We start from the raw sequence: 15,644 nt of genomic DNA on the forward strand, positions 1-15,644 counted from the left end.
CGTATTAGATTTTTTTTTAGGGTAACTAAAAATCAAGATCTTTGGCACTTCAAAGTATGGTTCTGAGTCACAAACTTCTGAGCGAATGTCTCAATTTAACATTTAACATTACCAATAATGTTGAACCGAACTATACTTTACAATGTGAATAGCCTCAATCATGAAGTTCACAATATTTTCGAAAAATATTCATACATGCATGAATGTTAAAAATTAGCACGATGTATGGTGAAGTAGATCTAATTCTTGGACGTTAACGGAGGAAAATAACTCTTATTTCACTCGTGAAACATATTTAGAACTCAATCAACACTACCTCTTATCCGCCAATCCAAACATGATCTAACAATAATGCTTACAACTACGATTCTTTTGTTTTCAATTCAACATTCGTTCATAAACTTGGGCTCTTACCATTTTCTACACAAAACTGTTCTTTGCCGTAACATTGTAATGACAATACCTTGAAAGAGTAATAGAGAAATCAAACAGTGAGGCCTTGAGGAGGAGCAGCAACAGGTGCCTTGGGCTTAGCCTTCTCAACAACAATGGCCTGTGTGGTCAAAACCATTCCAGCAACTGAAGCAGCATTCTGCAAAGCACACCTTGTCACCTTTGCAGGGTCAATGACTCCAGCCTCCACCAAATTCTCATATTTGTCTGTCATGGCATTGTAACCAACCTCCCATTCACTGTTCTTTATCTTCTCCACCACTACTTCACCTTCTATACCAGCATTTTGAGCAATCAATGATGCAGGTGATACCAATGCCTACAATATTAAAATTTTCCACAGTTATCAGATCAACTTGTAACTTGGAGAAAACTCAGGGTTATATTGTTTATTGTTAAAGTGTATTGTAATCTGAAATAGACAAGGAATTTATGTAGGAGGTTTCTATATCTGTTTTATAGTTGGACTTGGTGTGTTATCATAATAATGGAACATGTGCATTATGCAGTACAAAGAAGATTATAGCTTTATGTATGTAGCTTGTCAGCATTCTCACCTTCTGAACAATGTCAGCTCCTAATCTTTCATCAGCATCTTCAAGCTTGTCCTTGATTGCTGGTACAAAGTCAGAAAGGTGAACCAATGCGGTGCCTCCACCAGGAACAATACCTTCCTCAATGGCAGCAAAGGTTGCATTCTTGGCATCCTCAATACGGAGCTTACGGTCCTCAAGTTCAGTCTCTGTGGCAGCACCGACCTTGATGACTGCAACTCCACCAGACAACTTGGCGATTCTCTCTGATAATTTCTCTGTATCATAAACTGAATCTGTCTCTGACAGCTCCTTCTTTAGTTGTGCAACCCTAGCTTGCAACTCATCTTTTGATGCAGCATCAGCAATCATAGTTGTAGAATCCTTGGAGATGGTTACTTTGCGAGCGATACCAAGCTGCTCAACTGAGGTGTTCTCAACAAGTAATCCCAGATCAGAGGCTTGGAACTCAGCACCTGGTAATTGAAGGCACAAAATCAACTTGTCAGCCACATGGTTGTCATAATTCCCATCTCATGATCATATATACTTAACAATTTAACAGAACTCAGTGATTAACTTGACAAATCAATACACCTTGCACTCAAATACACCATACACCAGACTAATTTTTAACAATATTAACCTATTTTCAACTGAGATTGGTCATTTGATTTCATTTCAAATCCATTACAAATGTTGATGTGCTATGTATCCAATCAAGTACAGAAGAGAATTTCACCTACCTGTCAATATAGCAATGTCTTGAAGTAGGGCCTTCCTGCGCTCACCAAAACCGGGAGCTTTGATGGCAGCAACGTTAAGAATGCCCCGCAGCTTATTCACAACAAGGGTAGCCAAAGCCTCCCCAGTGACATCCTCGGCGATGATAAGCAAGGGAGCTCTCAATTGAGTTGTTTTCTCCAACAGTGGAATTATATCCTTAATTGCCGATATCTTCTGATCTGTAATCAAGACTCTCGCATTCTCGAATTCAACAATCGACTTCTCAGGGTTTGTAACAAATTGAGGGGAGATATACCCTCTGTCAATCTGTATCACATAATACAAAATAATAAGAATTACAAAGTGAATATAAACTCATCACGATTCCCTACAGAGTGGAAAAGAAGCGACCCGTTTGCCACAGCAGAAAAGTTATACCTCCATTCCTTCTTCAACTTCAACAGTAGTCTCAAATGAGGATGAAGATTCAATGGATAGCACGCCATCTGGTCCAACCTTGTCAATTGCCTCAGCAATCATTTGCCCAATCAACTCATCATTTCCCGCGGAGATAGAAGCAACGGCTGTTCCATTACCAGACCAATAAACCATCATTAGTCTACCAAACCTCAAGGTAAAACAAACATTCCTAGAGAAATGGTATAGCATATAACACCTTTGATGTCATCTCCTCCTTTGACAGCCCTGGACTTCTTCTCAAGCTCCTCAATCAAACCCTGAACAGTTTTATCAATTCCTCTCTTGAGAGACACAGGGTTAGCACCAGAGGTCACACTGAGCAGTCCAAGCTTAATTATCTCCCTAGCAAGAACCGAAGCAGTCGTTGTCCCATCGCCAGCTGAGTCATTAGTCTTGCTAGCAACCTTGTCCACACAATTTCGCCACACATCAATAATCATCATCGTCATTAACACCAAAATAACCAAACCATTATCAGATTTTTACAATTGAAAAAATTGAAACCATCCCTCGCATACCTCCCTAATGAGAGCAGCTCCGGCGTTCTCCATGGCATCAGGGAGCTCAATAGCGCGAGCAATGGTGACACCATCGTTAACAACTCTAGGGTTTCCAAACTCATCCAACACAACATTCCTCCCTTCAAAAATAACCAAATAGGCAAATACAGTTCCGAAATCTCAGCATCATTGTAAATTCTTATAAATCAAACCAGTCCCTCCAAGAGGAGCTTGAAATTACACGATTCAAATCTAAAATGCAAAAACGAACGAGAAATGAAATAAAATTAAGCAGGATTGTACGTACCCCTGGGACCGAGGGTGAGACCAACGGCGTCGGCGAGCTTATCGATACCGGCTTGAATGGCGGCGCGTGAGCTCTGGTCGAAGGCAATCTCCTTGGCGGAGGCTCTGACGGAGAAGCGACGGTAATTGACTCTGCCATTGTTTTGGTGGTTCAGCCTCCTGTTGCTGCTTAAACTCTGAAAAAGAAATATTCACATTGGAAAGTGTGAGGAGGTAGTTAAGAGTTGTTGTACTAGTTAGTTAGTTAGTTAGATGTTATGGTACCTGGCGGTTAGAAGAGCGAAGGAGGGAGGCGGAGGAGAGAGCGTTTGCGGAGGCCATTGATGCTAACGACTTGGTGTGTGTGTGTTGGGTGAGGAATGGATAAGAAGAGTGTCTGAAACTGGAAAGTGAACACAAAAGTTAGGGTTTGGGCCTGCTGCTTTATGGATACCAAATCTCAGTTTCCAGAACATTCCTCTCTCTCTCCAGATTTCTCGAAGGCCCTTTTTCTCATCCGGGTCGGATTTCGGATTAACAACCCTTTTACTTTTGGATCCATCATATTATACCAATAAAAATTAGTTTAATTTTAATGGATTAAAAATGTAAAATATTTTATATAATTATTCAATTATATTTATTTTTTTTATGATTATTCACGCAATTAATAAAAGTAATAGTTATTTTTAATGATGTGGTGTTACGTAATTAAATATACGTGTAAAATTGTTTTACACTGATAGTATATTAAAATTAAATTTTAAAAAATACGATTATCATATCTAAACATTAATTATTAAATTACTATATATAATAGTAATTAATCCTGTACTAAACGAATAATTAAATTTATTTATACTAATATAATATTTTTTTGTGAATATCTACTATGGAATCACTCTACTTGATCTGCATAGCTTCATTTCCATATTGATAAAAGTGCAATGAGGCAAGGTTTTATTGGTAAACCTATTCTGATCTATATTAAATTGAGTTTCTATTTGCTTCTACCATTTGATAGGGTCCAAGATTTAGTTAACAGGAAAAGAAAAAAAGAGTTAACTTGATTATGTAGTTTCTAATAAAAAATAAATTATCTTATTTTTATTTTATTATTTTTAGTTGTAGTTAGACAGAATTCAAATTTTATTGTACAATATAAATATATTATTTGCTTTTGTATCTACACTTTCTCTAAACATATTTATATTTCTACTAAACTAGTGAAAGATTTAAGGGTGTGTTTGAATGGGTCATTTTAAATAGTAATTAAAAAAAATCTAAATAAATGCATTCTATGAAATCTCAAAATAAAAGATGAGAGAGACTATAACAATAAAAAGTCAAAGTAGTAATAATTAGTTATGAAGAAAGATAGGTATAAATTAACTTTTTTGGTTAATAATCAATCCATATTTTTAAAAAATTTTTCTACAATAATAATTCAAATTCTTAACTATTTTTCATCTATTATTTTGTTAATTAAATTATTTATTAAACAAAACGTTCCTATATGAATTAGAATAACAAATTTACTTGAAAACACTAGTAATTTTTTTTAATAAGAGAGTAAGAGATATTTTGGTCTAAATAATAGTAATAAGTATATTAGGGTCATGTTTCAATTTTTATTCTTCATTATAACTTTTTGTTTTCTTTAGTGGTTAATCATAAAATACTAAAAACTAGAAATAGAAGAAAAAATTAAAACAATGACACTATTGAATACTAAAAAGTAGTAGTTATTAGATTAGTCATTATATATATATATATATATATATATATATATATATATATATATATATATATATATATATATTTGATATTATATTTTATATTATAATATATATTTTATATAAATAGCTAAGTTGGTGACCAATAAAGTATATTATTTTATTTTAGAGAAATATGGTTAAATAAGTTATTTTTATAATTAAATTGAATCAAGTCTTTTTTTTTCTTTTTTTATGTGTCTATTTATTTTTTAATTAATTTTTATTATGTCAATAAACTATTAGATTAATTTAGTTGATTTTGATTAATAAAATATAGGTTTAACTAATGTATGTCTTTAAGTTACATGATAAATTTATTATTAACGAGAAATTTTAAATATTTTTATTTAATAAATATATTAAAAACTTAATTTTTATATTTTTAATTAAAAAAATTTTAATTTATAAAATTAACATGTGTGTTTAAGGCATAAAGATAGGTAAATCCGTAAGCATTGTCCATTTTCACAAAGGACAAAGCAATACCTATTAAAAAAAAGGGACACTTCGATCTTCAATATTTTTATTTTGGGATAATATAATTTATCTGTTAAAAAATCCGTTAAATAATAACAAAAATTAGTTTTGTGCGGGGTTTTATTTATATTTTGTGGGGTTTTAAACCTCCACAAACTATTAATAAGTTTGTTTTTGAAAATTCTTTTACCAATGGTGGTTAAGTGAAGAAAAACCATTAATAAAAATGATGTCACAAAAGAAAAAAATTGTAGTACAGATACCTTTTAAAGAAAAAAATAATATCAAATAAGAAATGAAAGAAGAGAACTTTAATGTTGATAATATTTTGGTGATGATGATGACGGTAGAGGAGATAATGATGATGATAAAGCAATAAAAATAATAGAGGTAGGCGTAATAATAATGAGGATGAAGAAGATAATGATAATAGTGGTAATAATTGGTTATATTGTTGAAAAGAATTTTGTGGAGGTTTAAAACCCTCACAAAATATAAATAAAATCCTCACAAAAATAATTTTTGTTATTATTTAATGAATTTTTTAAAAGAGAGATCGAAGCGTCTTTTTTTTTAAACAGAAATCACTTTATCCTTCGTGAAAATGGACAAAAATTGCGGGATGTTTACTCTATGGAAAAGTATAGAGTACCAACATATTATCTGCCAACTTCTGCCAACTCTTATTTATAAGTATGTTTCATAGAAGTGTGTTCGTGGATGTGTCTAATAATTAATATATTTTAAATACATATATAAAGAGACACATCCAGAAAATATATTTATAAAGACACTTTTATTAAACACAGCTATAAAAAAGACATTTTTATTAGACACATCCACGAACACACTTCCATAAAATACAATTATAAATAAGAGTTGGTAGAAGTTGGCAGATATACTGTTGATAACGTAGCAGAACCGTTACTCTATATATTTACTTTTAATGGCCCTAATATGCTCAATTGGTCATACTCATTTAATTACTTGCATTGCATGATATGTAACAGTAATCAATGAGTCTACCATTTATAAGAGTATTCGATCAACCTCAGATTGACTCTGAATATTTTGAACAATAAATATTTCTTTTTATTTATTAAGGAACCGTTGCTTCAAGGGAGAATAAGACTACTATATAAGAACCCTTTTATTGAATATAATGATCCAAGGACACACACACAAAACAATAAGAAACCAAAAGTAATAACAAACCAAAATTCATGAAGTTTTCTTCTAATAATACCCCACCCCCTCGTAAGGTTAGCATCAATAATAATAATAACAATAAAGATCGTCACAAAAAGGTTAATGGAAGAGAAAGTCGCATTCTGTTGCCACCGTTATGTGCTGCGCGCGTGTTCCAGCTCACGCGCGAGCTAGGGCACAAGACTCATGGTGACACAATTGAGTGGCTCTTGCGCCACGCCGAACCTTCCATAGCCGCTGCAACTAGCGGCAAAAGTATAGTGCCACCACCATCATCATCATCGAACACCAATGATAATAATGGTAATCAAGGTATGAAAAATGGTGGTGGTGACACTGGGTGGTTGGAGTATGATGTTCTTGCAAACCTTGGTGTAGGGTTTTCTGCCAATGAAATTGCAGTGATCCAAGCAATGATCAAGAGCTTCAGCTGAGACCAAATACATAAATAGAAAAGTAATTTGTTTGCACTACAATGTAAGGTAGCGTTTGTTTTGAAGTACTGAGACAAAAACTGAGAGACTGATATTCAATATTATGTTTGTTAGTTTAGAGACTGGTACTAAAATTTCTATCTCTGTTCCCAAAATTTCAGTCAGTACCTCTAAAATGTAGGGACATAGGGGACTAAAATTTTTAGAGATAGAGACTGAAACTTTAATAACATTTTATATCTAAAATACTTTCATTTTAATTAATTAATTCTAATTTTACCCTTTGTGCAAATTAAATTAGAGTTTCATTCTTGTTTCAATTCCTGTCTCTCATTTTGTACCAAACAGAATACTAAGATTTATTTCAATCCTATCTCTTAGTCTCTGTCTCTCAGTCTCAGTCTTTCCGTCTCTGTCTCTCCACCAAACGCTAGTGTCGCATAGCATCGGAAAATTAGCGACTACTTTTGAAACCGTCGCAAAATAGTAAAACAAAAAAAAAAACCACCGTTATTATTCGCGTTTGTTCGGCTCAATTTATATATCCGTTTAAATAAGTATTAAGATATTAAATTTTGTCTTTTGTATGCAACAATTCATTAAAAAGAATAATGAATAAATATATATAGAAGGAAATTAAGTTAACATTTTTTTTAATTCTCAACTTTTGGAAAGATCTTTTTGTGCTCCTCATTATTGTTTCTTCAAGTTTAAATATCCCTTTTTAGTTTTATTACTCAAATCAAATCGGTCAATCATAGAATATGTTGCATATAATTCTTTGAATTCTCCTCTTTTTCCATTCATAATCTTGTTTTTCGTTGTTATTATTTAAGACAATAGTCTAAAACCAAGAAAACAATAGAATAGTTTTTATTTTATTTAATTTTCTTAAAGAATATATAAATATGTGAAAACATCAAATTATTATTTGATTAAATATTAAAAATAGCTACATATCATGGACATCGGTAATATTAGAAAGACAAAAAAAAAGTCAGAATTTACCTTATTTAGCATGCATTAATTGTCGCAACAATTAATAAATGCTAAATAAGGCAAGTTATGGCTGTTTTTGACTATTTTTCTTTAGTTACCAAATATTTCTGCATCGACATCATGCAAATAAAGGCTTTGATAAATTCAATAATTTTAATTGTACTCTTAAATTCGAATCTAAAAAACAAAAGACTAATCATTTTTGGAATTAAAGTCGAAATTAATACTGTTGTAGTAGTTTAAAATTTTAACTGTAATATTAGATAGACAAAAAAACAACCAAAATTTATCTTATATATTTAGCATTCATTAATTATTTAATAATTAATAAATATTAAATAAGACAAATTCTAACTATTTTTGGTCAATTTTTTTTTGTTATAAAAAAAGCCAAAACTTACTTTATTTAGCATTTATTAATTATCGCAACAATTAATGAATACTAAATAAAGCAAGTTATTGCTGTTTTTAGCTAATTTTCTTTAATTACCAAACATTTTCGATAAAATAATACTGTACATCTAAGTCTTTTTATAAACTAAGTCCAATCAAATTAAACAATAAAACTTAAAAAATAATAATCATAATTAATTTTTGTTATATTAAACTTTAAACTTAGTTAACAAAAAAAACTTGGACGTATAAAATGTGTTACAAGCTTTAACACTATCACCTCAAAAAAGAAAAAAGAAAAAAAAAAACTCTACCTTATATGAAGTTGTGAAAAAATATGCTTAAATTTTAGATTTTTTTTTTGGTGACCGCTTAAATTTTAGATTTGAAATCACTGTCTATATATCGATATTATCATAATTTACAAGAACATTTTGTAATCTTAATAAAATGGAAGGATTGACACTCGCATAATTAACATCTAAATATTTGTTTTTAGATTTTCATCATGGTGAAACACAATGATTTATAATTTATTATTCCTAAGCAGGTAAATATATAGAAAATCTGATTAAATTTTACATTGTGAATATATTACAAGTATTAAATAATCCTTAGTATATAATGTTGAAAATGAAATTATTGGAAAAAAAATATAAGCTATGCGAGGTTGGAGGCATATGATTTTGAGAGCATGGTACTAAATGTTTGACACGTGTCGTGATTGGAAGACAAGCCTATTTACAATGCAAGAATAAGCATTGATGCATGCATGCATGCATGCATGTTTGTTGTTTTCATCATTATTCAACCATTATTATTTCATGGCCAATTTCTACGTTCCATTTTAAAGGCACAAGAAAGAAAGCAAATGCATGCTGCTCCCCCACCACACACTCGCCGCCATTAATTATTTCTTCATTGGAAAATGCGAATACCTCTCTCTCTCTCTCCCTCCATTGTTCCTCAACACACTTTCACAATGTATCTACCCTTCTGCAATAGTAATTCCTACGAGTTTCTTCACCCTTTTGTTGTGATCTCATCAGAAACAACAACACTGTAAATAATAATAGCAATACTAACAAATATTAAATAGATACTTTTTTATTTTTTATTTTTTTTTTTTGTGATTAATTAGAATTATGATGAACAAGATAGAGGGATACGTAGAGATATTAGGGAAGGTTAACTTTGTTACAATTGTTGTTGTATTGACCTGCATTGTGGGGCCAGCGTCTTCTCAAACAGCCCCCGGCGGTGGCGCCGCGGCCGGCGGCGGCACCGGCCTCCCCAATGAAGCTGCAGTTCAGTTATTTGCACAGGAAATGTACAAAAGCATGGGTAGTTACACCAACGTCTTCAAGGATTCAATCAGGAAACACTTGGGATTTTGCATTGTGGATGCGTCTGTATTCTCATTCCTTCATTCATTTCTGTATGTGTTGTTGTTTTGATTGATCATTCAAATAATCTAACACAATAACTACCTTAATTAATTCAGGGACCGAGATTGGGATGGTGCCTTCAATTTCTCCAGTGATCTCTCTTTTCTCACCAACTGTGCCAAAAATTTACAAGGTATGTGAGAATATAACCTATTTTCTACACCAAAATTAATTATTAAAATCAGCGACAATTATATTTGTGTATTCGTATTCCAATATATATATTTTACTGGTAGCTGACTTTGGAGGCTGATTTTGCTGTACACGTAGCATTGTTGAATCTAATCTTATAGATTCGTTTCAAGTATTACTTTCTTTTTGGATTTGATTCTATATATATAGATTTGCATGGTGTGTTATGTTGTTGTTACCATTCATCAGGAGATATTACACAGCGCATGTGCATAGGTTCAGAGCTTGAAATGTATTCATCGCTGGTTAAAAGCAACAAAAGGTTTGTGAATCCGAATGTGAACTGCAATACGAGCACGTGGCTAAATGGGTGTGAGCCTGGATGGGCATGTAAGGCTAATGAGAAAGTAGAGCTTAACAGCACCCAGAAAGACATACCTGTTAGAAATTCAGATTGCCAACCTTGTTGTGAAGGTTTCTTTTGCCCTCCTGGTCTTACTTGCATGATACGTAAGTCTCTCGAGTTGAAAATCGTTAAATTGACTAAACTGCTCAACATAATACGTATCTGTCTGTTTAAAACCATTCTCAATATTAAATATTGATTAACATTAAGAACTAGCAATAAAATTTAATGTTTGTTAAAGATATAATGATTCATATTTTTCTTCTTCTTATCGTCTTAACTTTTTGGAAGAAATGATTTCATAATATAGTATCAGAATTTCTATAATCGAAAGGTTTATAGTTCGATCTTTATTAGATCTCAAAAGAATTTAGTTTAAGACAAATAAAAAAGAGAAAAAAGCTTTGCCCAAAAGAGATTTTTGCTTAAAGAGATATATATTAGAGCTATAATTATTCATGTTCTATCTCTTATCAGCTTAAATTTTTGGAAAAAGTAATTTTATGACAATGTTATTCTCTATTATTTTAATTTTTGTTTTCATTTTTTTAATATATTTTTTGTTTTAAAGCTTGTCCATTGGGAGCTTATTGTCCACGTGGAACTCTCAATGCAACAAGTGGAGTATGTCAACCGTAAGTGCTTCCCTTTTAGTTACACTTTCACTGCTTCTTCTTTCTCCTTTTTTTTTGGCATACTTTAATATTTATCAGCAGAATCAATAATGCAGATATCGTTATCAGATACCTCCTGGAAAGTTAACCCATTCTTGTGGGGGAGCAGATATTTGGGCTGATATTAGAAGCAGTGCAGAGGTTTTCTGTGCTCCAGGAGCATTCTGTCCATCTAATATCATAAAAAATGATTGCAATAAGGGGTATATTTTCATTATTATCACTCAACTTCTACTTCTTTCTTTCTACACCATTTGTTTGGTTTCTGTTATTGTTTTCTGTTTCTATAACCGTGTATGTATAGTTTCTCTTTGATATGTGTTCTTACATTGTTGTGAAAATGAGAATTCTTTCATGTACTAATTGCAGGTATTACTGCAGAACAGGTTCTACTGCTCAAGAGAGTATGATTTCCCTGCCTTTTATCTGATCTCCTTTCGTTTGAGTTAAAAGTTATCATATTTAGTCATGTTCTTCTATGTTCCATTCTCATTATTTTCTCAAGTAGCATTAGGTGTGTCATAAAATGTTGGGTAAATGCATGCAACATGCCTAATTATTGTGTTGAAGATACTATCATTTTCTGAGTGTGTATGAACATTCCACTGACCATTTCTTTTTATATATAACTTTTTTTTCTTGATTTTGTATCTTCCCCAGGATGTTTCACTTTGGCAACATGTGAACCTAAATCAGAAAACCAGAATATTACTGCATATGGTGTCCTGGTCTTTGTAAGTAAACTTTACACATATAATCATATGAATTCTTTTGGTTGCATGCTTTATGTGACATCAAATGAATTTAGAGTCTATGGAAAGTGTTGTAGAATTTTACCTTGTTCAAATTGTGAATGTAGGCTGGAGTGTGTTTCATGCTCATTATCATATATAACTGTTCTGATCAAGTTCTTGCAACTCGAGAAAGAAGACAAGCAAAATCAAGAGAAAGGGCTGCAGCACACGTGAGAGAAACACAAGCGCGAGAAAAATGGAAATCAGCAAAAGACATAGCCAAGAAGCACGCAGTAGGTCTGCAATCGAGTTTGTCGCGAACATTTTCACGCCAAAAGACTAACAAGGGATCCGGAACCTTACCACCTTCTGCCCCTGCAAAAGCAAAGAAAAAGGACAAGAGCAACCTCAGCAAGATAATAAGTGACATTGAGGAAGATCCTGATAGCCAAGAAGGTTTTAATATTCAGATAGGGGATAAGAATGTTAAGAAGCAAGCACCAAAGGGTAAGCAATTGCATACTCAGAGTCAAGTGTTCAAGTATGCATATAATCAGATTGAGAAAGAGAAGGCCTTACAGGAACAAATGAAGAACATGACCTTCTCTGGAGTTATCTCAATGGCTAATGAGATTGAGATAAGGAAAAGGCCTACCATTGAGGTTGCATTTAAAGATTTAACACTCACTTTGAAAGGAAAAAACAAACACCTATTAAGAAGTGTGACAGGTAAATTGTTTCCCGGCCGGGTTTCAGCAGTTATGGGACCATCTGGGGCCGGCAAGACAACATTTCTTTCTGCTTTGACCGGGAAAGCGGCTGGATGCACCACAACTGGTCAAGTTCTTGTAAATGGCCAGGAATCGCCAATTCGGTCGTACAAGAAAATCATTGGATTTGTGCCACAAGATGATATTGTTCATGGAAATTTGACAGTGGAGGAAAATCTGTGGTTCAGTGCCAGATGCAGGTATATCATATATCAATCACTTTTAATCTTTGATAAATTATTGGATTATGATCAGTCCACTCATCATTGCATTCCATTACAAAATAGTTTGTGATGAGTTCTACCATTAATTTTTGCATTTAAAGATGTTTCTTCAAAACAGCTTATAGTCAAAAGTTGAAGACAAATCAGGAAAAAAAGGAAAGAAAAAGGCATTCCATGAATACTAAATCCTGCATACTCAATTTGTGGACGTAAACTTGTAAGAACCTGCAAGAATTTATGAGTTAACTCGAGAATTTATGAAGAAACAGCTGTTTAGCTGTTCTTATTCACATGCCATTCAGATTAGGTCTACATTGAATGGTCCTTGTTGAATGCATTTCTTGCTCATGAAGCATCCTCTCTCCCTTTTTTTTCCACCAACTACATTTTAATGTCAATGTAGGCTCGCGGCTGATCTACCAAAAGAGGAGAAAGTCTTAGTGGTTGAAAGAGTCATCGAGGCTCTGGGTTTGCAGGCAATTAGGGACTCTATGGTTGGTACGGTGGAGAAGAGAGGAATCTCCGGAGGACAGAGGAAAAGAGTAAATGTTGGACTCGAAATGGTGATGGAACCTTCACTTCTAATTTTAGATGAACCCACTTCTGGTTTGGACAGTTCATCATCTCAGTTACTTCTTAGAGCTCTTAGACGTGAAGCCCTTGAAGGAGTTAACATATGTATGGTCCTTCACCAACCTAGGTAATCTCAAGAACTTTGCCAAATAGTAGTGTTATTCGAACATAGTTTAACATTATGAGTTCACGAGCTGCATAATCAAATCAATTAGTTCTAACAGTTGCATACTCTCATTTTTTTATGGTTTTCTTTTGGTGATCTGCAGTTACACATTGTTCAGGATGTTTGATGACTTTATATTGCTAGCTAAAGGAGGACTTACAGTGTATCATGGACCAGTGAACAAGGTGGAAGAGTACTTTTCCGGCTTGGGAATTGTTGTCCCTGACCGCGTCAACCCTCCGGATTACTACATTGACATTTTAGAAGGAATCATAAAGATACCAGCAGGGTCAGGAGTGAGCCAGAAACAACTACCTGTTAGATGGATGCTTCATAATGGCTACCCTGTGCCGATGGATATGCTTGAACTCATTGAAGGAATGTCTACTAACAATACTGGTTCACCAAGTGTAGCAGCTTCCACTCCAGATAACAATGCTGGTCCATCTTTTGCTGGAGAACTTTGGCAGGATGTGAAGGCCAGTGTTGAGATGAAGAGGGACAATTTCAGTTATAAATTCTTGACTTCACACGATTTGTCCAATAGGAAGACACCTGGATCATTCACCCAATACAAGTACTTTCTTGGGAGGTAAGTTAACAAAAGAACAACAACATTTCAGTGAAATAATATACATCCATTGAACCTGAATTTGATCTGTTATTATTTCCTGCAGAGTTGGTAAGCAGCGGCTACGAGAAGCTAGATCACTTGCCGTGGACTTTATGATCTTGCTTCTAGCAGGACTTTGCCTAGGAACACTAGCCAAAATGAGTGATGAATCATTTGGAGCAACTGGTTATACATACACAGTAATAGCAGTATGTGAGTGTCATCAAAATAAATCTCCTTACCTGTTATGCAAACCAAAATGCTTCTTTGTCATCTGATAATATTTTGCTTTCAGCACTCCTTTCGAAGATCGCGGCTTTGAGATCCTTCTCCTTGGATAAGTTGCACTATTGGAGGGAGAGTGCTTCTGGCATGAGCAGCCTTGCATATTTTCTTTCAAAGGACACAGTTGATCATTTCAGTACACTCATCAAACCTCTGATGTATCTCTCCATGTTCTATTTCTTCAACAATCCAAGATCTTCTTTTCAAGCCAACTATGCTGTTCTGCTATGTTTGGTGTACTGTGTTACTGGCATAGCTTATGTGTTAGCAATCTTCCTTGAACCTGGTCCAGCCCAGCTGGTTAGCATTACGATCTTTTTACTCTTCTGGCTTCGTACGCCTAACTGACATGTACCCTTTCACTATTGGACCAAATGCAGGATCCACGTAGAATGGATTCGCATCCAATAGTGAAAGGGTATATATTGACTTACTATAGGAAACAATATAAGTACACTAAAAGTTTTTCCTAATGTCTTGCTATCATGTTGACAAGAAAATCTGTGTATCATGCAGTGGTCTGCATTGCTTCCAGTAGTTTTGACACTCATCGCAACCTATGAAAATTCTGAGAATAATGGATTCATCCGCTTTGTGGCAGACATATGCTACGCAAGGTGGGCTCTTGAAGCATTTGTTATATCAAATGCCAAAAGGTATACTTGGACTTTATTCAAATATCTTACTCCATTCCTTTTGTCCTTACCTTTTTTTTTTTTCTCTATTTTTGAATTTTCGTACTCAGATACATTGATCTAATAATGTACTAAAAAGTGACAATGACAGACAAAAAGAAACATTAATAGTTACACAAATTTTTAATGCAATTATTAAGAATCTAAGTATTTAATGATTAAGAATGTCTTTTCTTGCTATGTATAGTAAGTACTTAAGACCCTTTTTTCATCTATAGAGAGTTTTTATGTTGATTTCTTAAGTGGATTTCTCTGCTATGCAGATATGCTGGAGTTTGGTTAATAAGTCGATGTGGTGCACTCTATAAGAGTGGCTATGATCTCAACCGTTGGTATCAATGTTTAGGCCTTCTTGTAGCAACTGGAGTAATTAGTCGTGTGCTGGCATTCTTTTGTATGATAACATTCCAGAAGAAGTAGGTTCATCTCTTCAATCCCTCTGAATTCTTGTTGTACAGAGTAAACATGGCAAATTCAAACAACACTGGCTAGCTAGTGCTACAACTCATGACCTGTGCTCAACAACTTTGTAAAGCAATGTGGCATGAGTTGTATCCTCATAGGAACAGATGATGATCAGAGAAAAAAGTATGATATGAGTTGTTAGCTGTGGATAGTGTAGCATTAGAGAGAGATATTACCCTTCTAACTTTCAAC

General features: G+C 33.6%; 2 protein-coding genes across 2 annotated transcripts; one reads left to right on the forward strand and one right to left on the reverse strand.

Moving 5' to 3' along the window:
* Positions 1-246: 246 nt before the first annotated feature.
* Positions 247-3,496, reverse strand: CPN60A (chaperonin-60alpha). Its single transcript, XM_016331991.3, has 8 exons — positions 3,263-3,496; positions 3,000-3,174; positions 2,711-2,832; positions 2,389-2,596; positions 2,151-2,296; positions 1,733-2,039; positions 1,011-1,462; positions 247-772 (listed from the first exon to the last, which is right to left on the reverse strand). The coding sequence occupies exons 1-8, from the start codon at positions 3,317-3,319 to the stop codon at positions 485-487; spliced, it is 1,755 nt and encodes a 584-aa protein (XP_016187477.1). The 5' UTR covers positions 3,320-3,496; the 3' UTR covers positions 247-484.
* Positions 3,497-10,122: 6,626 nt separating this feature from the next.
* ABCG28 (ABC transporter family protein) lies at positions 10,123-15,498 on the forward strand. The gene is made up of 12 exons (XM_016336060.3): positions 10,123-10,357; positions 10,825-10,888; positions 10,984-11,130; positions 11,297-11,331; positions 11,588-11,661; positions 11,787-12,631; positions 13,059-13,355; positions 13,498-13,986; positions 14,072-14,220; positions 14,303-14,592; positions 14,809-14,948; positions 15,251-15,498. Exons 1-12 carry the CDS (start codon positions 10,138-10,140, stop codon positions 15,405-15,407), a joined length of 2,907 nt encoding a protein of 968 aa, XP_016191546.2. The 5' UTR covers positions 10,123-10,137; the 3' UTR covers positions 15,408-15,498.
* Positions 15,499-15,644: the final 146 nt, after the last annotated feature.

Source organism: Arachis ipaensis, chromosome B3 (assembly GCF_059453495.1).
Source record: "Arachis ipaensis isolate K30076 ecotype BB chromosome B3, ASM5945349v1, whole genome shotgun sequence".
Taxonomy (NCBI): domain Eukaryota; kingdom Viridiplantae; phylum Streptophyta; class Magnoliopsida; order Fabales; family Fabaceae; genus Arachis; species Arachis ipaensis.